The sequence below is a fragment of the Salvelinus fontinalis genome, chromosome 24 (genome assembly GCF_029448725.1).
Source record: "Salvelinus fontinalis isolate EN_2023a chromosome 24, ASM2944872v1, whole genome shotgun sequence".
Lineage (NCBI taxonomy): Eukaryota > Metazoa > Chordata > Actinopteri > Salmoniformes > Salmonidae > Salvelinus > Salvelinus fontinalis.
The window spans coordinates 1144653-1171220 of record NC_074688.1 but is presented as its reverse complement, the minus strand read 5'-3'; the positions used below and the strand labels follow the sequence as shown (position 1 = coordinate 1171220).

Below are 26568 nucleotides of genomic sequence, written 5' to 3'. Positions count from 1 at the left end.
TCAGCTGGCTGGTGTGTTTACGGACATATTCAATCGCTCCCTATCCCAGTCTGCTGTCCCCACATGCTTCAAGAAGGCAAAGATAACTGAACTAAATGACTACCGCCCCGTAGCACTCACTTCTGTCATCATGAAGTGCTTTGAGAGAATAGTCAAGGATCATTTCACCTCCACCTTACCGGCCACCATAGACCCACTTCAGTTTGCACACCGCCCCAACAGGTCCACAGATGATGCAATCGCCATCACACTGCACTCTGCCCTATCCCATCTGGACAAGAGGAATACCTATCTAAGAATGCTGTTCATTGACTACAGCTCAGCATTCCACACCTTTGTACCTTCCAGGCTCATTATTAAGCTGGAGGCCCTGGGTCTCAAACCCACCCTGTGCAATTGGGTCCTGGACTTTCTGACGGGCCGCCCACAGGTGTTGAAGGTAGGAAACAACATCTCCACTTCGCTGACTCTCAACACTGGGGCCCCACAAGGGTGCGTGCTCAGCCCCCTCCTGTACCCCCTGTTCACCCATGACTGTGTGGCCACGCACACCTCCAACTCAATCATCAAGTTTGCAGACGAAACAAAACAGTAGTGGGCTTGACTACTAACAACGACGAAGCAGCCTACAGGGAGGATGTGAGGGCGCTCTGAGTGTGGTGTCAGGAAAACAACCTCTCACTCAACGTCAACAAAACAAAGGAGATGATCTTGGACTTGAGGAAACAGCAGAGGGAGCACCCTATCCACATAGATGGGACAGTAGTGGAGAAGGTGGAAAGTTTTAAGGTCCTCGGCGTAGAAGTTTTAAGTTCCTCGTTCCATCCACACAGACAGTGTGGTGAAGAAGGAGCAACAGCGCCTCTTCAACCTCAGGAGGCTGAAGAAATTTGGCTCGTCACCCAAAACCTTGACAAACTTTTACAGATGCACAATCGAGAGTATCCTGTCGGGCTGTATCACAGCCTGGTACGGCAACTGCTCCGCCCTCAACCGCAAAGCTCTCTCGAGGGTGGTGCGATCTGCACAACGCATCACCGGGTGCAAACTACCTGTCCTCCATGACACCTACAGCACCCAATGTCACAGGAAGGCCAGAAAGATAATCAAGGACAACAAACACCCGAGCCACTGCCTGTTCACACCGCTACCATCCAGAAGGCGAGGTCAGTGCAGGTGCATCAAAGCTGGGACTGAGAGACTGAAAAACAGCTTCTATCTCAAGGCCATCAGACTGCTAAACAGCAATCACTGACTCAGAGAGGCTGCTGCCTACATTGAAACCCAATCACTGTCCACTTTAATAAATGAGTCACTAGTCACTTTAAACAATGCCACTTTAAATAATGGCATATTAATAATGTTTACATATCTTACATTACTCATATCATATGTACATACTGTATTTTATACCATCTATTGCACCTTGCCTATGCCACTCAGCCATCGCTCATCCATATATTTATATGTATATATTCTCATTCACCCCTTTAGATTTGTGTGTATTAGGTAGTTGTTCGGGAATTGTTCGATTACTTGTTAGATATTGCTGCACTGTCGGAACTAGAAGCACAAGCATTTCGCTACACTCGCATTAACATCTGCTAACCATGTGTATGTGACCAATAACATTTGATTGAATTTGATTTGATGTGATGGTTCTCTCTGTCTGTACATGTTTATAATCCTCATGGTGTGAATAGTGGTTTCCAAAAGGTTATTACCCCCCTAAACCTGAATCTGAAATACATTGATGATCTTTCTTACCACTATCACTTTGGGGTTCTAATCCCCCTCTTTCAAAATCCCCATTGTGAACAAATCTTTAACATTCACGAACCTTAACTGTTGGAGCCAGTTTTCATGTCTTTGCTTATGCAAACCTATGTTTATTAGATTATACTTCTCATTAAGAATAATGTTGTTTTATTATATATGGGTCATGCCTTGCTTAGTTCATGTGTTCTCTTATGGGTCAATTATTTTAATTACAATATAGCAGTTATGTTCTCGGGTCAATTACTTAAAAGTGCATGTGGTCCCACCCCTCCCATGTGTGCCCAGGTGCATATTTAGTAGCCCATATACATTCAGGATGTAAGGCTTACTAGTTATGGCACAAATGTTAGGAAGACATGGTTGTTATGACAAAACAAAAAAAACTACGAAGCTTTACTTTGATCACATCTTTTCATATACGTTTTATTTGGGTCTTTTTAATTTACCACGTTGATTGGCTCCAGCCAATGGAAGCTTGCTTCATGTACATTGAAAAATAATGCAATTCGACCATTGGTGGATGGTGACTATAATAATGACTTGTCAGTAGTGATGTTAAGGTTTTCAATGTTTTATTGTTGGAGTTTATGGATTTGCATGTGTCTGTGCGTTATATGATGCCTGAATAGGAAAGAGGATCTGATCATGCCTATTGGTATTCTGGATCAATTCTTGATCCAAAAAGACACACAACTGTTTTGGGGTTAATTACACATCTGCTTGCATTGCCTGGTAGTTTATTAGCATGGCATGAAACAACATAAATAATACAATTTGAGTCAAATAAAAATAAACAGTATTATCCTAAATTGAGACGTGAATAAAATGGTGTTATCACAACAACAACAAAACAATCTTTCACAATGTCGTTCAACCAAATGTATTTCTTAAAACCCATTTTTGCATCAGCAGTTGTCACAAAGTGTTTTACAGATACCAGTCTAAAAGCACAAGACCAATCAAATAGCCATGCTCCGAGGGCTGTGCTAAGTGCACATTTAAGAGTACATGTGCCCCTTATTGTTATTCAAGATGTTCCAATGTTCGTAGATGACCAGCAGGGTCAGAATATAACCAGGGTGGCTATAGAGTGGGCAAAAGTTCAACACTCAGGAGTCAATGTCATGTCATTTGTCTTTTTCATAGCCTGAGAGAGACAGAGAGAGAGAGGATCTATTACATAAAGTGATCACAGATGCACACTATGCAACTCACACACACACAGACAAGGCTTCATAGTTGGTCATAGTTTGTCGTTGTTTCTAATTATAGTTTCTAATCATAGTGTAACGGCTTTCGTCCTCTTTGTCTGAGGAGGAGTAGGAAATATCGGACCAATGTGCAGCGTGGTACGTATCCATAATATCTTTTAATAGAATGAATACAAAATACAAACAGAACAAGAGAATCAAAATGAAAACTGAAACAGTCCCGAATGGTGAAAACACTGAAACGGAAACAACCACCCACAACACACAATGGAAAACAGGCTACCTAAATATGGCTCCCAATCAGACACAACGATAAACAGCTGCCTCTGATTGGGAACCACACCAGGCCAAACACATAGAAAAGAAACAACCTAGAAAAAGAACATAGACTGCCCACCCCAACTCACGCCCTGACCAACCTAACACAAAGACATACAAAAGAAACTAAGGTCAGAACGTGACACATAGTTTGAACATAGTTGGCCATAGTTTCTAATCATAGTTTCTAGTCTGAGAGGTTTGATATAATAAGAGGGTCAAATAGAACCTAAGAGTGTAGAAGCTACTGTCAACAAACAGTATAAATAAAAACAATGGCTACAGCTCAATGGATAAATAGCCTTCATTTGTGAAAACAATTCATAAATATCAGTCTTAAATAATATACACTACCAGTCAAAGTTTGGATACACCTCCTCATTCTAGGGGTTTTCTTTATTTTTAATATTTTCTACATGGTAGAATAATAGTGAAGACATCAAGAAATGTGAAAGAAATCAAAATAGATTTGCCAGTTTGGCTCATTAATCCCCCTCCTCTCCCCTGTAACTACTCCCCAGGTCGTTGCTGCAAATGAGAACGTGTTCTCAGTCAACTTACCTGGTAAAATAACGGTAAAATAAAAAAAAAATAAAAAAATCTTTGAAGTAGCAACCCTTTATGACAGCTTTGCACACCCTTGACATTCTCTCAACCAGCTTCATGAAGAATGCTTTTCCAACAGTTTTGAAGGAGTTCCCACATATGCTGAGCACTTGTTGGCTGCATTTCCTTCACTCTGTGGTCCAACTCATCCCAAACCATCTCAATTGTGTTGAGGTTGGGTGATTGTGGAAGCCAGGTCATCTGATGCAGCACTCCATCACTCTCGTTGTTGATCAAATAGTCCTTACACATCCTGGAGGTGTTCTGGGTCTTTGTCCTGTTGAAAAACAAATGATAGTCCCACTAAGCGCGAACCAGATGGGATGGTGTATCGCTGCAGAATATTGCGGTAGCCATGATGCTTAAGTGTGCCTTGTATTCTAAATAAATCACCAAAACTGTCACCAGCAAAGCACCCCCACATCATCACACCTACTCCTCCATGTTTCAAGATGGGAACCACACAAGCGGAGATCATCCACTCTGCGTCTCACAAAGACACAGGGGTTGGAACCAAAAATCTCAAATTTGGACTCATCAGGCCAAAGGACAGATTTCCACCAGTCTAATGTCCATTGCTCATGTTTCTTGGCCCAAGCAAGTCTCTTCTTATTATTGGTGTCCTTTAGTAGTGGTTTCTTTGCAGCAAGGCCTGATTCATGCAGTCTGCTCTGAACAGTTGATGTTGAAATGTGCCTGTTACTTGAACTCTGTGAAGCATATTTTGGGGCTTTAATCTGAGGTGCAGTTAACTCTAATGAACTTATCCTCTGCAGCAGAGGTAACTCTGGGTCTTCCTTTCCTATGGCGGTCCTCATGAGAGCCAGTTTCATCATAGTGCTTGATGGTTTTTGCGACTGCACTTGAAGAAACTTTCAAAGTTCTTGAAAATGTCAGGATTGACTGACCTTCATGTCTTAAAGTAACCATGGACTGCCATTTCTCTTAGCTTATTAGAACTGTTCTTTCCATAATATGGACTAGGTCTTATAGGGCTATCTTCTGTACACCACCCATACCTTGTCACAACACAACTGATTGGCTCAAAGGCATTAAGAAGGAAAGAAATTCCACAAATGTATATGCATTCCAGGTGACTACCTAACGAAGCTGGTTGAGCGAATGCAAAGCTGTCATCAAGTCAAAGGGTCGCTCCTTTGAAGAATCTAAAAAAAAAAATTATTTTGATTTGATTAACACGTTTGTGTTATTTCATGGTTTTGATGCCTTCACTATTATTCTACAATATAGAAAATAGTCAAAATAAAGAAAAACCCCGGAATGAGTAGGTGTGTCCAAACTTTTGACTGGTACTGTATATCTATATACAAACATCACATTGAATATTTAACTCACTTTCAAAAAGCACCATGAGGAAGAAAGGATTCCCAGATGATCGTTTAGATGTTCTGTCTTCAGGATGTTCTGGGCTGATGGCTGTTGGAGAGGGGAGGGGAAGTTGAGTGAGCTGGGCCCTTTTATGGCCTTGCCTCTGGGAGCCTGTCAGCTTGTGACATGATAAGAGAGTGAGAGAGGGCCTACCTGTAAGATATTTTGTGATATTTTGTGCTACAAACATACTTCTATTTGAAGAGGTTTTGACCATTCAGGGACCTAATCTCAAACACTCATTAAAATATGAACAAATTATTGTCTACACTAGAAAGAAGGTGAATGGATAAATGTCTAAAAAGATAGATTGGTATGAGATCTGCTCCCTTTTTGGGGCCCATGGAGGGGAATATTGACCAACTGAGCATCTCAGTGTACAGCTCAATAAACACAATAGGCGTTTTGTTACATTTCAGTCTTCTGTGAAGTATTTAAAGTGTCATATTGGGATGCAAACTCAAAAATGAATACATTTAAATTATATCTGACATGTTACTGGTGTCTTCTTTTTAAACAATAACCATGTGTGTGAGGTGTATCCTTTTGTTTCATAGTATATTTGTTTAAGACACAGAAACACAGAAACACTCTGTGTGCCCCTGATTTAGCCTACTGCTGTAAAATGTTATTAAAGGGGTAAAATTATCTGTTTATGTCATAAGTAAAGGGCCCATCTTAAAGAGTACAATGACCCTTTCAAATAGGATGGTGTGAGGCCTCTGGAGTTATGTTTTTTATTTTTTATTGACTGAGACATCCACTGGACATTCCTCCCCGGACATCTCCGCAATATTAAATTATAACACTGTTTGTTACTAAACCTTTATATGGAGCTGGGCTGGGATCATACATATTATTATTACACAATACAACACTTCATACCCCAATAAATGTTTATATGTATAATATTTCTTTATAGGAAAGACTGTTTTTTATTATTTTCTTAGAAAATAAGGCCTCGGGAAGGGCCCTCGTCTGCTTGTAACCCCCACAGCTTGTAACCTGACACCATCTCATGCTACCAAGCCCCACACACTGTCATGGTTCCTCCTGGCACCAGAGGGTGGCAGAGACCGCCTTAGAGACTTTTATTGGATTCAGGTGTGTCTTATTATTTCATGATTGTGTCCCTGTTAAAAGAGGGGTGTTTTCTATGGTCCTTGAATTGTTTACTGTGTGGGGTAAACCACTGATTCCTAGTCTGGTCTTTTCGCTGCACCTGGATCCAATCTTACCATGTCACAGCAAGCTTCTGCCACAACGTGGACCAGCAGAGGTCACCCAGATCCGGAATGAGGTAGCCCACCAAAGAGCATTGTAAGGAATTCACGCCCAGAAATCTGCTCCTTTTATTCTCTGTTCCCAACGCACTAGACGACCAGATCTTATAGCCTTTAGCCGTACCCGCATCCTACTCCTCCTCTGTTCCTCTGGTGATGTAGAGGTTAACCCAGGCCCTGCGTGTCCCCAGGTGCTCTCATTTGTTGACTTCTCATTTGTTAACTTCTGAAACCGCAAAAGCCTTGGGTTCAAGCATGTTATTAACATCAGAAGCCTCCCCTCTAAGTTTGCTCTATTCACTGCTTTAGTACACTCTGCCAACCCAGATGTCCTAGTCATGTCTGAATCCTGGCTTAGGAAGACCACCAAAAATTCTAAATCTTGGTTTCTCTAATGACTGCCTCGCCTGGTTCACCAACTAGTTCTCAGATAGAGTTCAATGTGTCAAATCGTCGGGCCGACTCTTTTCTCTGTATATGTCAATGATATCGCTCTTGCTGCGGGTGATTCTTTGATCCACCTCTACGCAGACGACACCATTCTGTATACATCTGGCCCTTCTTTGGACACTGTGTTAACAAACCTCCAAACGAGCTTCAATGCCATACAACACTCCTTCCGTGGCCTCCAACTGCTCTTAAATGCTAGTAAAACTAAATGCATGCTCTTCAACAGATCCCTGCCCACACCATTAAGCATCTCCAATCCAAAATTAAATCTAGAATCGGCTTCTTATTTCACAACAAAGCCTCCTTCACTCATGCTACCAAACATACCCTCGTACCCCCGAACTGCCGCTCGGGAACTGGGAGAGAACCTTGAGTCCCTGATAATGCTGGCAATCAGGATTGACAACTGGGAACGGGTGAGACAGATATCCTTTAGACACCACTCCAGCATTCCGGTTTCCTGAGCACCCCAAGCTCACCGAGCATAGCATGGATGATCCCATGCAGCTGAGTCGCACACGTCTGAGCCCACAGGAGCGTGACAGGCGAAGGCGCAGAGGCTGCTGCCTCTATGGCGGAGGTCTCGGCCATCTCCGTGTTACCTGCCCAGAGCTGACGGGAAACACCAGGGCATGCCAGGACAGGGGGAAACCCTGACAAGCTGTACAGTTACCTCCCGGCTACCCAGTCTGTTACTACCCGCTACCCTACCCTCGGTAACCTAAAGCTCAGAGCCAAGCCCTCCCCCATCCGCTGTGCCATCCCTGGCCTGTACGCTGGAGATCTGGCCTTGTTTTCCAACAACCCTAAGGAGCCACATCTACAGGAGGCTGCCGCTCAACTCAAGACCCTTATCCAGGTAGCTAGGGATTGAGGGCGTTTTGAAGGTTTCGAAATGTCACAATCAAACCTGGAGTGGGAAAGTGACAGAAGCTGTTATACAGGGAAATTGGCTACCTTACTCCTGTGAGGTCAAGATTTGTCTTCCTCGCTGCCACTGATTTGAGGATACTGGTGTGTGTTTGAGTTTAATGTGTGTGTGTGGTTCAAGCATGGCCAGGAACACTTCTATGCTGCTGCAATAGTTTGTGTCGGGGGGGGGCTAGGGTCAAATTGTTATATCTGGAGTATTTCTCCTGTGTTTTCTGGTGTCCTGTGTGAATTTAAGTATGCTCCCTCTAATTCTCACTCCCTCTTGGAGGACCAGAGCCGTAGGGCCATGCCTCAGGACTACCTGACCTGATGACTCCTTGCTGTCCCCAGTCCACCAGGTCATGCTTCTGCTCCAGTTTCAACTGTTCTGCCTGCGGATATGGAACCCTGACCTGTTCACCGGATGTGCTACCGGACAGAAAAGGGGTTGTCTTGGCCAACTCCGGAACTTTTTTAGTGAGTCTGCTTCAGTGTTTTCTTAGATGGCATTAGAAGAGCTGACACTAACTGTATAATATAAATCCAAAAATACTGTAACATTTTTGTCCTTGAGTTTATGACCTCATGTCTCTCACATCTGCATGTTCACAATAAATGTTCTAATTTATTATTCAATATGAATATAATATATAATAAAATAATATAATAATTTATAAGCAGAATTTTTACTGGTGTGGTCAAACACTTTCACCGTAACAGCAGGTGGCAGTGTCGCTGCGAAACTGCCTCCAGTGTTTCACACAGACTGAAGAAGTCAGACTTCCTGTTAACTTCCGTAAACAAAATGCTAGTTAGCTAATCCAAAATTATGAACATGATAACATGTAATGCTTCAAGTTGATCACTTTATGGTAAGTAGTTAATTCATTCGCAAAATACCCATAGGCAACAGCCAGAATTGTGTCAGTTACCAAAATCTTGCCAAACAATAACTTTGCAAGGCTTGTTTTGACATTAGCTAACTTGCTAATGTTTAACTGTTATACGTTAGCTACACGTCGTTGTATACTCTTAGTTTTATCTAGATTGTATAATTTGAATTGCTTTACAATAAAAAAGACGTTTGCTAATGTTGGCTGGCTAGCTAGCTATTTAGCGTTGTTTTGTTTAGTTAACTTAGCTAGGTTTAAAGAATGACAGGTATAGTTCGAGCTTGCTGCTTGTGAATGAAGTGCAGCAATATTGTTTCTTTAAAAAGCATCGAACCTTTTGCCACTGATTCAGCTTCACTACCAAGCTAATTTGCTAGATAAGTATTGCTAATCAAACCCATGAACTATGATGTGCAGCAGAGGTATTTTTGATTTGTCATTGAGGTCTTGTTACCTTCATAGCATGTTGATTCAAAGGATTTCCCCCCACCATCTCGATGTCTCATGGAAATGCCAACTCGTTAACTTCTCTCACTGGAAGAAATGGAGAACTACTGGAGTGTTCAAAAGCGGAGACAAATGGAGCCTCTGCAACAGACAGAGTGCTGCCAGTGAGAATTGATGGAGGTCCTGGTGTAAGAGGCCGAGGGCCAGTTAAAAAAAAGCTGGGTACCAGCAGCACTGCCTTCATTGGACCTGTATGCTGTCCTCCTAAGGCAGTCCAGAGAGCTCCCAAACCCCCAAAAGTAAGGAAACTTGCCAAACCTAACATTGAAGAGACACTGAGTGAGTTCTACAAAGAGCTTGAGGAGATTGATCCAAAAGACAGCGTTGACAGTAGCACGGCCAAAAATGAAGGCTCAGTTGAATTACTCACCGCTCATAACCCACCACCTGCAAGAGAAGGGTCAAATGCAAGCCATGGCCATAAGCAACCGAATCACGTGCCTTGCCCACACTGGTATGACAACGAGCCATACCAGCCCAGGAGACCGATACCTAGGGGGCCCAGCTATGGTCCCTACTCAGATCATAATCACTGGCAACCTCCCGCACCTTTCCACAGTCAGCCATACTACAGGTTCCACAGACCTCCCCACCGCTTCCCGCCACCACCTCCGATCCCCTGCCTCCCGCCACCACCTCCCGCAGACCACCGGTATCACCCCCAACGAGAGGGCTCCCAGCAGGTCCCACCTTTTCACAGGTTCCCTGTCCCTGATGGGTACAGGAACTCTCCAGACTTGGATGGCCATGGCTTTCCCCCACAGCACTCTAACAACAGAGACAGAGGGGGCTACGGTTGGAGAGATGACAAGTATGACCAGCAGGGTAATGACCAGCAAGGTTCTTCTGAATGGCAGCAGAGGTTTGACCAAGGACCTGAGCCACCTCAGCCAGAGGATCAGCACCAACCACCAGAAGATAAAACATATGACTATGATCCTTCTCTGGTTCTCATTCTGATGAGGGGAGCCCCGGGATCTGGGAAATCAACACTGGCCAGGTATGTTTTTATCAGGGAAACATTATTGGGTAACTAACAAGCTATAAAAGGTTTAGAACAAGTATATAGACATTTTATGAATCAGTAATAAAACAGTTGTAAATGTGTCTTTTTCAAGCATCAAAATTACAATCGCACAATTTCAACCAATAAGTCATACGTTAACTGTTTACTCATGTTTGAATGAATTGACCTCTATTTTAAAAGCATTTGTTTTGAGCCATTGCGTGTGTGTTTCTCCAGGGAACTGCTGTCGACAGGCTCCAGCGGGCAGGTTCTGAGTACAGATGACTACTTCTCCCAGGAAGAAGGCTACACCTACGATCCCAGTCTGCTGGGGGCCGCACACCACTGGAACCAGAACCGAGGTTGGCTCTATAGAAGTGTCTTAAAAAATGTGTTTGATTTTCTTTTGATGAAGTAGTAATAAATGAGGTCCATCGTTGCGATTGTTTTAAAATATATTTTTAAGGTATATTCTGATTGTATTGAACACATAGAGAATGACAGTGGGAAAGAGATTTGTCTAAGGGCAGTAGACCTGATTCAAACCTATGCCGATACAGTAGATGCGTTTTGGAAGCTGAGGCATTAATGCTAGACCAGCCAGGCCACCATCGTTGCTATTAATATTATATATTGTTTGATTGGATATGTTTAATTTATTATCTTGTTTGTTTTGTAAACATGTAAAAAAGGAGTGTATAAATGATTTTGCCTCAATGCTTTGTATTCTTTCAGCCCAAGAAGCCATGTATAAATGCTGTTCTCCTGTCATTATTGATAACACAAATATGCAAGCTTGGGAAATGAAGCCATATGTTAAACTGGTATGTTTATCCTGTTATATTCTTTTTTGCAGACAGTATTTTTCAGTTATCAAAAATCTACCCATTTGATGTACATTTTAATGAATGTGATGAATACTTATTTCTCATCATGCAGGCCTTGGAGAGAGGATACAGTATCAACTTTCATGAGCCTCACACCAGCTGGAAATTTGATCCCGTCGAGTTAGAGAAGTAAGTCTGTCCATGATTGTCTGCATTAAAAGATACTATCGTCATGTAAGATGCTATGTATTTAGAGAATATACATTATACAAATGATATATGGTACATCGTTGGGCGTTCACTCACTGCTCTAGAATGCAGGGGGAAACAGGCCAATTCAAGAGGGTGCTACTAACTTAATGTCTAAACGTAGTTTTCTTTGCCTCATGTCATCATAAATCAAATACAATTATTAATTAGATTGTTCTCTACAGTATTTAGAATCTTACTATGCTTGTACTAACAGTGTTGATGAAATAAGAACGTTAGTTTGTTGTGACCGTTTCTAGTTTAGACTGTGCTGCTCTTAGTTGTATCTCTTCCATTTTCGGCATTTGGAGGTGTTTCCGCGCTTTGAACTAATCAAAATCAACTATACACCCTCGTCAGTTTCATCTCCAGATCATTGGCTTTAACCACGATCAATCTATGTTGAGAGGGGCTGTTATGGCGATTTAAAACGGCCACACCAGCAGAAATCCACTTTTTTGAGCTGAAAGATGATGGCCAGAGTTTACCCATGATGTACAACGATTAATGTCAAAAGGTCATTTTTGTCAAAGTATGATATATTTGGCCTTAACGTGGGAAATCTGAAGTGAAACATTCGTGGTAATCCGTGTCAATGCCGTGTCTTCCTATGAAAAGTATAGATGGGTCTAATGCTGATTGGTTAAAAGCGCATTCCAGCTGGTGTCTATTCCACAAATTACAACCGGCTAAATCTAGGACGTTAAAATGCCTATTTACTCTGTTCCATCTGCGCAATCCACTGTCTCATCAGCCCAGCCATGCAAGTTATACACTTTATCTCTACTATAATAGCATCTAGACATGATCTCACATTTAATTTTTTCCTAACATTTAGTTTCCAACAGAGGAAATTTGTATCAACCTATGTCTGTCTCTCCGACATTTGCAACATTGTTTCAATATTCAAATTCGATCTCCAGCTGTCCCCTAGTAATGAACGTGTAGGAGTCCGGACGAAATATGCAGGCAGCGTTTCTCAGCAAGTCAAAATCATGAATCAGCTGGCTTCATTTTTTATGGATATATACAAAGAAATGTCAATTGAAAAAAGGTTAAACAAAAAGAAGTGCTGCAAGTTTGCAGTCTTTGCAGCTTCAGTTATTGTTAACTGTGTTGTTGTCTAGCTCCTTTAAACAACAGTGTTCTGACGAGAGAGCACATTTTATATTCGAGGCAAAATCGTGCCTCAATAGTTCATCGTTATTGATGTATCCCCCCAAAATTCACTAGAAAACAGCTTAAACAAACACAAATGCAGCTACTGTTATTCTGGCTGCATTGTTTGACGTGACTAAGTTAGCTGTAGTTGGCTAACTAACAAGCAAGGGATAAGAACGTTGCCAGCCAGTATGGCAATGGAACATTTAAAACGAACGACTGGGTCGCGTCCATAGATGCAGAACAAAAAGACTGAACGACTGAGTCGTCTCTGGCAACCCGAACCAATAGAACGGACGACCAGCCGGCTTGGATAGCAACCCTATATTTGTATCGGGACTATATCTTGTGGAACGATTAAATATTATGAATGAATGCATCAACGTTTTTAAAGAAAATATGTTGGTAACCCATTGTATAAAAGTCATAATGCCCTTGAAGCCAGTGTTTGGAGGATATATTGGCACGGTTTGCCAATATATCCTCCAAGCACCTGTGCCAACATATCTTCAAAACGGTTTCTCGGGCATTATCACTTAAATGAAACGGCACCCACGGAAGAAAAACAAGTCCCTTATCTATGTTGTGCTGTTACATTTGTATTGGTGTTTCGTATCCGATGCCCAGGGTGTTACATGTCATTTGCGGTGTGCATCATGGGCAAAGTCGTAGTAGCCTATCATTTCACTTCCTCTGTGAGAACCATGAGCACGGTCTGACTTGGCTTTGCTGTACTGAAGCCTACCAGCAGCCTACCTACTAAAGGATGCACCTTAGCTAGCAACACTGACACCTGTCTGTGCCCTATTTGTTGATATTTATCCACTCCATGTGGAAATCACCACAACGTTCCTTCCCACCCCCAATTTATGAATATGTATTGTAATGAATATACATTACAATACATAATAGCCTGCATCATTCTTCGGAGGTGGAACGCTAACGAACATTTCCGCTCTAGGACTAGATAGCTCTAAATAGGAGCGGTAACTTCCTCTGGAGGGGTCCTTTAAAGGGAAAGACACAGAAATACACCATGAGAACTGGAACAGATCACTTTTGCGTAGGGTAGATGTTGAAATTTAGTCTGTTAGCGTTGTAAATGAATATACTGTGTGTATAGAAACCGTGCATTCGGAAAGTATTCAGACCCATTGAATTTATCAAAATTGTTACGTTACAGCCTTATTCTAAAATGGATTAAATAAATGCCCTCATCAATCTACACACAGTACCCCGTAATGACAATGCGAACACAAGTTTTTTGAAATGTATTACACTTTTTTTTTTAAATTATACCTTATAAATATAAGTATTCAGACCCTTTGCAATGAGACTAGAAATTGAGCTCAGGTGCATCCTGTTTCCATTGATCATCCTTGATGTTTCTTCAACTTGATTGGAGTCCACATGTGGTAAATTCAATTGATTGGGCATGAGTTCGAAAGGCACACCTGTCTATATAAGGTCCCACAGTTGACAGTGCATGTCAGAGCAAAAACCAAGCCATGAAGTCAAAGGAATTGTCCGTAGAGCTCCGATACAGGATTGTGTCGATGCACAGAACATGGGAAGGGTCCCAAAACATTTCTGCAGCATTGAAGGTCCCCAAGAACACATTGGCCACCATCATTCTTAAATGGAAGAAGTTTGAAACCTCCAAGACTCTACCTAGGCATGGCTGCCCCAAACTGAGTAATCGGGGGAGAAGGGCCTTGGTCAGGGAGGTGACCAAGAACCCGATGGTCACTCTGACAGAGCTCCAGAGTTCCCCTGTGGAGATGGGAGAACCTTCCAGATAGATAACCATCTCTGCATCACTCCACCAATCAGGCCTTTATGGTAGAGTGGCCAGACGGAAGCCACTCCTCAGTGAAAGGCACATGACAGCCTGCTTGGAGTTTGCCAAAAGGCACCTAAAGGACTCTCCGAACATGAGAAACAAGATTATATGGTCTGATGAATCCAAGATTGAACTCTTTGGCCTAAAATGCCAAGCGTCACGTCTGGAGGAAAACTGGCACCATCTCTACGGTGGAGCATGGGGGTGGCAGCATCATGCTGTGGGTATGTTTTTCAGAGGCAGGGACTGGGAGACTCAGGATCGAGGCAAAGATGAACGGCGCAAAGTACAGAGGAGATTGATGAAAACCTTCTATAGAGCGCTCAGGACCTCAGACTGGGGCAAATGTTCATCTTCCAACAGGACAACGACCATAAGCACACAGCCTAGATAACGCAGGAATGGCTTCGTGACAAGTCTCTGAATGTCCTTGAGTGGCCCAGCCAGAGCCCGGACTTGAACTCTATCTAACATCTTTGGAGAGACCTGAAAATAGCTGCTTAGCGACGCTCCTCATCCAACCTGACAGAGCTTGAGAGGATCTGCAGAGAAGAATGGGAGAAACTCCCCAATTACAGGTGTCAAGCTTCTAGCGTCATACCCAAGAAGACTCAAGGCTGTAAACGCTGTCAAAGGTGCTTCAACAAAGTACTGAGTAAAGGGTTTGAATACTTATGTAAATGCTATTTCCATGTTTTTATTTTATTTATGAATTTGTAAACCTGTTTTTGTTTTGTCATTATGGGGATTGTGTAGATTGGGGGGGGGGGCGCGATGACTATTTAATCCACTTTAGAATAAGGTTGTTGGATTCTGGGTTAAACTTGGAACATTGCTATCCTAGAGACATGATACATCAGAAGTAAGACTAGTATCTGAGGGGTGATAGAGACTGGTTTTTACACCAGAAGTTATTGGTGATCTGTAGGAGCCAGATGGCTTTGGAATGTGCTGGGTAGATGGAAGTCACAGGATTGCTATAGGTAATACGGGTGGAGATCTTTGGATTAGGCATCAAGGGGGTTGAGGTCAGATCACCTTAAGGGAGAAGGAATGGTTTATTACCCCATCACTTCGTCTTCCTAAAAGTCTGAATACTTTCCAAATATACACTACCGTTCAAAGTTTGGGGTCACTTAGAAATGTCCTTGTGTTTTAAAGAAAAGCACTTTTTTAGATTTTTTCACATTAATAATAACTCAAATTTGTCAGAAATACAGTGCAGACATTTAATGTTGTAAATGACTATTGTAGCTGGAAACGGCAGATTTTTAATGGAATAGCTACATATCAGCAACCATCACTCCTGTGTTCCAATGGCATGTTGTATTAGCTAATCCTAGTTTATCATTTTAAAAGGCTAAGTGATCATTAGGAACCCCTTTTGAAATTATGTTAGCACGCCTGAAAACCTCAGGATGCTGGCCTTCTAGGCAGAGTTGTGAAGAAAAAGCCATATCTCAGACTGGCCAATACAAATTAAAGATTAAGATGGGCATAAGAACACTGACACTTGACAGAGAGATGGCTTTTTCTTTGCAACTCTGCCTAGAAGACCAGCATCCCGGAGTCACCTCTTCACTGTTGACTTTGAGACTGGTGTTTTGCTGGTTTGGACTTCATTTAACGTTTATGAAAATATGTCAATTCAATAGAGAATTGCATCAGAAAAACAATTGGTGAGTCATTATAGTGCTCTCTGACTTGTATTCAGACTTATCTGATTACAAAAAAAAACTGAATCCGTTACGTTACCAGCAAAAAATATATTGTAAATAGATTACAGATACTTTTGAAAAACTACATGATTACTTATTGTATTACTTTTAAATTCAGAAAGGATGTTTGTGAAAAAATCCATGATGACACCTTTGTTTTCGCAATGACATTCAATTCAGCATTGAAAAAGGCGCAAGTTTAAGTTTGTTCCACCTGAGCGAGTCTGACCACAACTCAGAGACCAGTATGACGACACACACAATTGTTTTTCTGACGCAATTCTCTATTGAATGGACATATTTGTATAAACCTTGAATGAGACTAATTTTATAGGTTAACACCCTATAATTGAATGCCTGTTTTTTTTTACATGTTTTGCATGGAGAGATACGATTTGTTCTATAAATAAGCTATAAAGTATGTAGAGCAGAAGAAACCTCCCAATACACCCTTCCTTCCTCCCTCCAGGAGAAACAAGCACAGTGTGTCAAGGGAGAAGATTGGACAGATGCTGGAACGGTTTGAGCTGCCCATGTCCTTGGACATTGTGATGAACTCCCAGGAGCCTTTCAGACCCGCAAGACATCCCTCACAGCAGCAGAGACACAGCGGGGCCAACCACTCAGACTTCGACTAGTCCCTATGTCCTGGTGTGTATTCATTAGTGCACACCATAGCAAAATGTTCTTCAGTTTCGCAAAATGCTATGCGAAAGAAAAACAAAAGCAAATCTTTCTTATTGGACAAGTTTAAGTAGTCCCTCCCCGTTTCTGCTTTTTTCCCCCTAGTAAATACAACCCTGATGACTATCCACCAACCACTCTCTGCCTTTTGGTTTGAAAAATAACTAAACCACACTCAATGATCAGAGACGGAGCTGTATTACTATTTTTTTTTTTTAAATGATACTACCAGCATTTTACAGGATTGTTACTGTATTTGATTTATACTGGCAGAATTTAAACCTATTTTTGTGAAAATAAAATTTTCAGTGGCACTAAAGTCAATTTTTTTCTATGCATTTCAACTGTATAAATTACAGTACCAGTCAAAAGTTTGGACACACCTACTCATTCAAGGGTTTTTATTTATTTTTTACTATTTTCTCCATTGTAGAATAATAGTGAAGACATCAAAACTATGAAATAACATATATGGAATCATGTAGTAACCAAAAAAGTGTTAAACAAATCAAAATATATTTTCTATTTTAGATTCTTCAAAGTAGCCATTCTTTGCCTTGGTTGGCAGCTTTGGCACACTCTTGGCATTCTCTCAACCAGCTTCACCTGCAATGCTTTTCCAACAGTCTTGAAGGAGTTCCCACATATGCTGAGCACTTGTTGGCTGCTTTTCCTTCACTCAATGGTCCAACTCATCCCAAACCATCTCAATTGGGTTGAGGTCTGTGATTGTGGAGGCCAGGTCATTTGATGCAGCACTCCATCACTCTCCTTCTTGGTCAAATAGCCTTTACACAACCTGGAGGTTTGGTTGATCATTGTCTTGTTGAAAAACAAATGATGGTCCCACGAAGCGCAAATCAGATGGGATGGCGTATCGTTGCAGAATGCTGTGGTAGCCATGCTGGTTAAGTGTGCCTTGAATTCTAAATAAATCACAGACAGTTTCACCAGCAAAGCACCATCACACCTCCGTACATCACGGTGGGAACCACACGTGCAGAGATCATCCGTTCACCTACTCAGTGTCTCAGAAAGACACGGGGTTTGGAACCAAAAATCTAAAATTTGGACTCAGACCAAAGAAGAGATTTCGACTGGTTTAATGTCCATTGCTCGTGTTTCTTGGCTCAAGCAATTCTTTCTAATTGCTGTCCTTTAGTAGTGGTTTCTTTGCAGCAATTTGACCATGAAGGCCTGATTCACACAGGCGCTTGATGGTTTTTGCGACTGCACTTGAAGAAACTTTCAAAGTACTTTAAATTTTCTGTATTGACTGACCTTCATGTCTTAAATGAATGATGGACTGTTGTTTCTCTTTGCTTATTTGAGCTGTTCTTGCCAATATATGGACTTGGTCTTTTACCAGATAGCCCTATCTTCTGTATACCACCCCTACCTTGTCACAACAAAAGTGATTGGCTCAAACGCATTAAGAGGGAAAGAAATTCCACAAATGAATGTTTAACAAGGCACACCTGTTAATTGAAATGCATTCCAGGTGAAGTGCATTCCTCATGAAGCTGGGCATCAAGGCAAAGGGTGGCTTCTCAAATATAAAATATATTTTGATTTGTTTAACACTTTTTTGGTTACTACATGATTCCATATGTGTCATTTCATAGTTTTGATGTCTTCACTATTATTCTACAATGTAGAAAATAGTAAAAATAAAAACCCTTGAATGAGTAGGTGTCCAAACGTTTGACTGGTAGTGTATGCATTTTTAATTCCATTATTTTACTTTTAGATATGTGTGAATTTTTAGATACTACTGCACTGTTGGAGCTAGGAACACAAGCATTTCGCTACATTTGCAATAACATCTGCTAAATATGTGTATGAGACCAATAGTTTGATTCGATTTTTTACTTGTACATTTTTGTCATTAAAAATTGTTAAATGGGTGTTGTGTTCTTCAAGTCTATCCTGCATGTTGGGGGGGTCTTAACCTTTTCATATGTAATATACAGTTGAAGTCGGATGTTTACATACACCTAAGCCAAATATGTTTAAACTCAGTTTTTCACAATTCCTGACATTTAATCATAGTAAAAATTCCCTTAGGTCAGTTAGGATCACCACTTTATTTTCAGAATGTGAAATGTCAGAATAATAGTAGAGTGATTTATTCAGCTTTTATTTCTTTCATCACATTCCCAGTGGGTCAGAAGTTTACATCCACTCAATTAGTATTTGGTAAAATTGCCTTTAAATTGTTTAACTTGGGTCAAACCTTTTGCGTAGTCTTCCACAAGCTTCCCACAATAAGTTGGGTGAATTTTGGCTCATTCCTCCTGACAGAGCTGGTGTAACTGAGTCAGGTTTGTAGGACTCCTTGCTCGCACACGCTTTTTCAGTTCTGCTCACAAATGTTCTATAGGATTGAGGTCAGGGCTTTGTGATGGCCACTCCAATACCTTGACTTTGTTGTCCTTAAGCTATTTTGCCACAACTTTGGAAGTATGCTTGGGGTCATTGTCCATTTGGAAGACCCATTTGTGACCAAGCTTTAACTTCCTGACTGATGTCTTGAGATGCTTCAATATATCCAGATAATTTTCTTCCCTCATGATGCCATTTATTTTGTGAAGTGCACCAGTCCCTCCAGCAGCAAAGCAACCACACAACATGATGCTGCCACCCCCGTGCTTCATGGTTGGGATGGTGTTCTTGGGCTTGCAAGCCTCCCCATTTTTCCTCCAAACATAACGATGGTCATTATGGCCAAACAGTTCTATTTTTGTTTCATCAGACCAGAGGACATTTCTCCAAAAAGTATGATCTATGTCCCCATGTGCAGTTGCAAACCGTAGTCTGGCTTTTTTATGGCGGTTTTGTAACAGTGGCTTCTTCCTTGCTGAGCGGCCTTTCAGGTTATGTCGATATAGGACTCGTTTTACTGTGGATATAGATACTTTTGTACCTGTTTCCTCCAGCAACTTCACAAGGTCCTTTGCTGTTGTTCTGGGATTGATTTGCACTTTTCGCACCATAGTACGTTCATCTCTAGGAGACAGAACGCATCTCCTTCCTGAGCGGTATGATGGCTGCGTGGTCCCATGGTGTTTATGCTTGCGTACTATTGTTTGTACAGATGAACGTGGTACGTTCAGGCGTTTGGAAATTGCTCCCAAGGACGAACCAGATTTTTCTGTGGTCTTGGCTGATTTCTTTAGATTTTCCCATGATGTCAAGCAAAGAGGCACTGAGTTTGAAGGTAGGCCTGAAAAACATCCACAGGTACACCTCCAATTGACTCAAATTATGTCAAATTAGCCTATCAGAAGCTTCTAAAGCCATGACATAATTTTCTGGAATTTTCCAAGCTGTTTAAAGGCACAGTCAACTCAGGGTATATAAACTTCTGACTCCCTGGAATTGTGACACTGAATTATTCTCTCTGTAAACAATTGTTGTAGAAATTACTTGTGTCATGCACAAAGTAGATGTCCTAACCGACTTGCCAAAACTATAGTTTGTTAACAAGACATTTGTGGAGTGGTTTTAAAGTTTTAATTTTAGTTTTAATGACTCCAACCTAAGCGTATGTAAACTTCTGACTTCAACTGTAGTCTATCAATGCTCAACTGCAAGTATCATTCCATTCCACCTAGCGAAAATTATTGGGTGTTAGTTTGCTTTTACTTAAGTATGCCAATTTGCAGGGGTCACTATAAAAGCATTTTCGATTATTGTCAGTCAGCACCATTGTCTTGCCTGACGACTCAAACTAAATTATTTCGCTGACATTTACGTCCGTGGGCGTGGCGCTGTGTTTGACCAGAGCAAGGAGTGTTGGTGGGAAAGACTAAGGACACAGCTGACGCTTAAACCGAATAGCAAAAAACTAAAACCGACCCTTACCTTAACCAAACCTTAAACATAAATTTAATCAATTCTGAAATTAAATATCGTTTTGGTCGTCAGGCGTGTCCTTATAAACTTTTCCAGTGTGGGTAGCCAGGCAAACCCCCCAACACTGGATTGGTGCAGCAATGGACAAATTGGCGCCATTTTGAAGCCGAGAGGAGGATCACAGCCGTAGAGCGAAAGACGATTGGCTACAATTCATCATTTTCATTAAAAACCGATTAACATGTTGTATTCCAACAAGGCATGACGTCGATTATTTTGTACTGCAACGAAGAGGCGACAGATTAATTTAAATAGCTAGCTATGATTCAAAGGACGTATTTGTAATGCATTGGATTGTAGTGGCTAGTCGTAGCTTGCGTGTGCCCACACTGTCCAGTCTAGATAGCCAGCGTGTGTGTGACTGCAGTGTTATTATTGAATTGCTTCAGCCTTGCCATCTATTCTAGTTCCTCGCCGCATACAACGCAGTCATTGAACCGTAGCTAGCTAGATGTGTCTATAAGGCTGTAACTAGCAGCTAACTACCTGAATAAAAATAGCCTGGTCAATGGTATGGCGTTTGTCTAACCATAACTCTGACTAGACGTTCGTTACGTCTCTCTCTAGTTGGAACGGTGCTATGCCTGAATGTGAACACCGCGAAGCCAGCACGACATGCGGTATCTATGGCTTGGAAAATGTACCTAGACCCAGGGATGGGCACCGTGGCATAGAGAAGTTTCGCGGGCCCTCGCAAAGTCCGAGATAGGCCACTCTTTTTCCTTTTTTTTCTCTCCCATGGGCTAGATACATGTGCGGTGTTATTGCTAATCTCCTGCTATTTTACAAATTTTGTCATGAGGCTGAGAGAAAATGTTTCTGTTTTAGAGCTAAGGGATTCTTGAAAGACCGGATAATAAACTTTTCCCCCCACGTATTTATGGCATTCACTCACTGCTCTTGAATGTAGTTAAATACCAGTAAATTCAAGATGGTGATACTAAATTAATGTCTAAACCTAGTTTTCTTTAGCGTATGTCATGAATCATATTAATTAATTAATAATTAGATTGAATAAACAGTTTGGGAACAATCTCCAGCTGCGTACCTCCTCTAGCACCAGGGTCAGCGCACTCTCAAATATTTTTTGCCATCATTATAAGCCTGCCACACACTATACGATACATTTATTAAACATAATGAGTGTGCGTTTTTGTCACAACCCGGCTCGTGGGAAGTGACAAAGAGCTTTTATTGGACCAGGGCACAAATAATAATCAATAATTTTGCTCTTTATTTAGCCATCTTACATATAACACATTATTTGTTCATCAAAAATTGTTAATAACTCACCACAGGTTAAGAGAAGAGTGTGCTTGAAAGGATGCACATAACTCTGCAATGTTGGGTTGTGTTGGAGAGTCTCCGTCTTAAATAATTTCCCACACACAGTCTGTGCCTGTTTTTAGTTAGTGAGGACCGAGTCCACTTTCACATAGGTACGTGGTTACAAAGGGCATCAGTGTCTTAACAGAACGATTTGCCAAGGCAGGATACTCTGAGCGCAGCCCAATCCAGAAATCTGGCAGTGGCTTCTGATTAAATTACATTTTCACAGAACCGGTTGTTGCAATTTCGATGAGGCTCTCTTGTTCAGATATTGGTAAGTGGACTGGAGACAGGGCATGAAAGGGATAACGATAACTATGTCTCTCTGTCATGGCTTTTGCGCCATCAGTACATATACCAACACATCTTGACCACCAAAATCCATTTGATTGCAATTTCGATGAGGCTCTCTTGTTCAGATATTGGTAAGTGGACTGGAGACAGGGCATGAAAGGGATAACGATAACTATGTCTCTCTGTCATGGCTTTTGCGCCATCAGTACATATACCAACACATCTTGACCACCAAAATCCATTTGATGTCAAGAAGTTGTCCAGTACTTTAGCAATATCCTTTCCGGTTGTCCTTGTTAGCAGAAGAGGATCTCTTCCTTAATTGACCCCCCATAAACGTAACGGACATATACCAAGAGCTGTGCCATGCCCGCCACGTCTGTTGACTCATCCAGCTGTAACACATAGAATTCACTGGCTTGTATGCGAAGCAGTAGTTGTTTCAAAACATCTGCCCTATCACTGATGCATCGTGAAACAGTGTTGCTACTCAGGCGAGAAAAAAACATCACCCAAATGTATAGCCCCGCTAGAAAATCTAAATGGACTGTTTAAAAATGTGATCACATTTTTATTTGGCGTACCCCAGACGGCATTGCGCGTACCCCTAGTTTGGGAATAGCCGCTCTGCAGGATTACAACCTTAATATGCTTGTACTTAACAGTGTTGATTAAATAAGAAGGCAGTGGTGTAAAATACTTAAGTAAAAATACTTTAATGTTCTACTTAAGTCGTTTTTTTGGTGTCTGTACATTTACTTTACTATTTTTATTTTTGAAAACTTTTACTATATTCCTAATTAAAATGATGTACATTTTATACCAAAGTACATTTTGAATGCTTAACAAGACAAGAAAATGGTCCAATTCACACGCTTATCAAGAGAACATCTCTCTATGGCCTCTGATCTGGTGGACTTCATTTGTAATTTATGTCTGAATGTTGGAGTGTGCTGCTGGCTATTGTGTGATCTGGTTTGCTTAATGTAAGGAATTTGAAATGAATTACTTTTGATACTTAAGTATATTTAAAACCAAATACTTTTAGACTTTTACTCAAGTAGTATTTTACTGGGTGACCTAAATTTTTACTTAAGTCATTTTTTACTAAGTTATATTTACTTTTACACAAGTATGACAATTGGGTACTTTTTCCATCACTGTAAGAACGTTAGTTTGTTGTGACCGTTGCTAGTTTAGACCGAGCAGCTCTTGGATGTATCTCTTCCATATTTCGGCGTTGGGAGGTGGTAACATTGAGGCATTTCCGCGCTTTGGACCAATCAAAATCATGTTGATACCCATGTCATTTTCATCTCTACATCCTCTAACCCTGTTTAATCGATGTTGAGAGGGGCTGTTTCTTTGGCAATTTTAAAGGAGAAGACTCAGAAATTCACAATAAAAACAGGACACATTTTCTCTGTGAGGGTAGATATTGAAATTCAGTCTGTTAATTTGCGGATTTCATCTAGAAAAGCCCATGTTATCACACACGAACCTGCAGCCACAAGCTAGTTTGTCAGTTGACGTTCGAAGTTGGCGCCATTCTGCCCACGGAGCAGTGACCACTTTTTGACCATGGTCGTAATGACATTCTATTCACTCTAATCATGGTAAATTCTCTGAGTAAATACTAAAAATGTTGAGCTATACTGAACAACATTATAAACACAACATGTAAGGTGTTGATCCCATGTTTCATGAGCTGAAATAAAAGATCCCATTATTTCTCTCAAATTTTGTGCAGAAATTTGTTTACATCCATTTGAGTGAGCATTCCTCCTTTGACAAGACAATCCATCCACCTGACAGGCGTGTCATTACAAGAAGCTGATTAAACAGCATGATCATTACACAGGTGCACCTAGTGCTTGAGACAATAAAAGGACACTAAAATGTGCAGTTTTGTCACAACACAATGCCACAGATATCTCAAGTTTTCAGGGAGCGTGCAGTTGGCGTGCTGACTGCAGGAATGTGCAACAGAGCTGTTGCCATAGATTTTAATGTTCATTTCTCTACCATAAGCCACCTGTAATGTTGTTTTAGAGAATTTGGCGCTACATCCAACCGGCCTCACAACCGCAGGCCACGTGTAACCACACCAGAGAAGGGGGAGGAGTATTTCTGTCAGTAATACATAATTTTTGTGGGGGGAAATCATTCTGATTGGGTGGACCTGGCTCCCATGTGGGTGGGCATATGCTCTCCCAAGCCTACCCATGGCTGCGCCTCTGCCCAGACATGTGAAATCCATAGATTAGTGCATAATTTATTTATTTAAATTGACTGATTTCCTTCTATGAACTGTAACTCAGTAAAACCTTTGAAATTGTTGCATTTATATTTTTGTTCCTCTGTCCAATGTCTGTGCTCTTTTGCCCATCTTAATCTTTTATTTTTATTGGCCAGTCTGAGATATGGCTTTTTCTTTGCAACTCTGGGTAGAAGGCCAGCATCCCGGAGTCACCTCTTCACTGTTGATGTTGAGACTGGTGTTTTGCGGGTACTATTTAATGAAGCTGCCAGTTGAGGACTTGTGAGATGTCTGTTTCTCAAACTAGACACTCTAATGTACTTGTCCTCTTGCTCAGTTGTGCACCGGGGCCTCCCACTCATCTTTCTATTCTGGTTAGAGCCAGTTTGCGCTGTTCTGTGAAGGGAGTAGTACACAGCGTTGCATGAGATTTTCAGTTTCTTGGAAATTTCTCGCGTGGAATAGCCTTCATTTCTCAGAACAAGAAGAGACTGACGAGTTTCAGAAGAAAGGTCTTTGTTTCTGGCCATTTTGAGCCTGTAATCAAACCCACAAATCTGATGCGCCAGATACTCAACTAGTCTAAAGAAGGCCAGTTTTATTGCTTCTTTAAAAACAGGACAACAGTTTTCAGCTGTGCTAACATGATTGCAAAAAGGGTTTTCTAATGATCAATTAGCATTTTTTAAATTATAAACTTGGATTAGCTAACACAACGTGCCATTGGAACACAGGAGTTATGGTTGCTGATAATCGATGCCTATGTAGATATTCCATGAAAAATCATCCGTTTCCAGTTGCAATAGTCATTTATAACATTAACAATGTCTACACTGTATTTCTGATCAATTTGATGTTATTTTAATGGCTAAAAAAGTCGCTTTTTTTCAAGAACAAGGACATTTATAAGTGACCCCTAGCTTTTGAATGGTAGTGTATATACACTACATCACCAAATGTATGTAGACATCTGCTCGTCAAATATCTCATTCCAAAATCATGAGCATTAATATGGAGTTGGTCCCCCCACTCTTCTGGGAAGGCTTTCCACTAGATGTTAAAACATTGCTGCAGGGACTTGCTTCCATTCAGCCACGAGCATTAGTGAGGTCGGGCACTGATGTTGGGCGATTAAGCCTGGCTTGCAGTCGGCGTTCCAATTCTTCCCAAAGGTGGTCGATGGTGTTGAGGTCAGGACTCTGGGCAGGCCAGTCAAGTTCTTCCACACCGATCTTGGCAAACCATTTAGTTATGGACCTTTCTTTGTGCACGGGGGCATTGTCATGCTGAAAAAGGAAAGGGCCTTCCCCAAACTGCTGTGAAGGGAAATCTTAACGCTACAGCATACAATGACATTCTAGATGATTCTGTGCTTCCAACTTTGTGCTAACAGTTTAGGAAAGGCCCTTTCCTGTTTCAGCATGACAATGCCGCCGTGCACAAAGCGAGGTCCATACAGAAATTGTTTGTCGAGATTTGTCTGGTAGAACTTGACTGGCCTGCACAGAGTCCTGACCTCATCCCCATCAAACACCTTTGGGATGAATTGGAACGCTGACTGCGAGCAAAGCCTAATCGCCCAACGTCAGTGCCTGACCTCACTAATGATCATGTGGCTGAATGGAAGAAAGTCCCCGCAACATTGTTCCAACATCTAGTGTTTACACTTCCAAATTGTCAGAAAAATAATATTCATAAAAATAATAACCCTCCTGCTTCTTCATCTCCTTATTGTTATCATTTATTATTATGATCATCATTATAATGATAAGTAATGTCATTGTCATTAGTATGCATAGTATAGCAATCCTGTATAACCACCATCGAGCTGTATACCTATTTAGTCTTAATACCGTAACTTACTTAGGTCTATATTTCAGTAGTTATATACGCTCATCATTCATTCATCATTCATTCATGTCATCACACAG

At 41.3% G+C, this 26568-nt stretch overlaps 1 protein-coding gene and 1 long non-coding RNA gene across 2 annotated transcripts; one reads left to right on the top strand and one right to left on the bottom strand.

The window, feature by feature from the left end:
- Window positions 1–2221: 2221 nt before the first annotated feature.
- On the bottom strand, window positions 2222–9386 carry LOC129821726 (uncharacterized). The gene is made up of 3 exons (XR_008754398.1): window positions 9296–9386; window positions 5271–5351; window positions 2222–2926 (listed from the first exon to the last, which is right to left on the bottom strand). It is a non-coding gene; the product is annotated as an uncharacterized LOC129821726 (long non-coding RNA).
- On the top strand, window positions 9339–18743 carry n4bp2l2 (NEDD4 binding protein 2-like 2). The gene is made up of 5 exons (XM_055879319.1): window positions 9339–10348; window positions 10592–10716; window positions 11090–11178; window positions 11294–11370; window positions 16622–18743. Exons 1-5 carry the CDS (start codon window positions 9339–9341, stop codon window positions 16788–16790), a joined length of 1470 nt encoding a protein of 489 aa, XP_055735294.1. The 3' UTR covers window positions 16791–18743.
- The last annotated feature ends 7825 nt before the right edge of the window (window positions 18744–26568 follow it).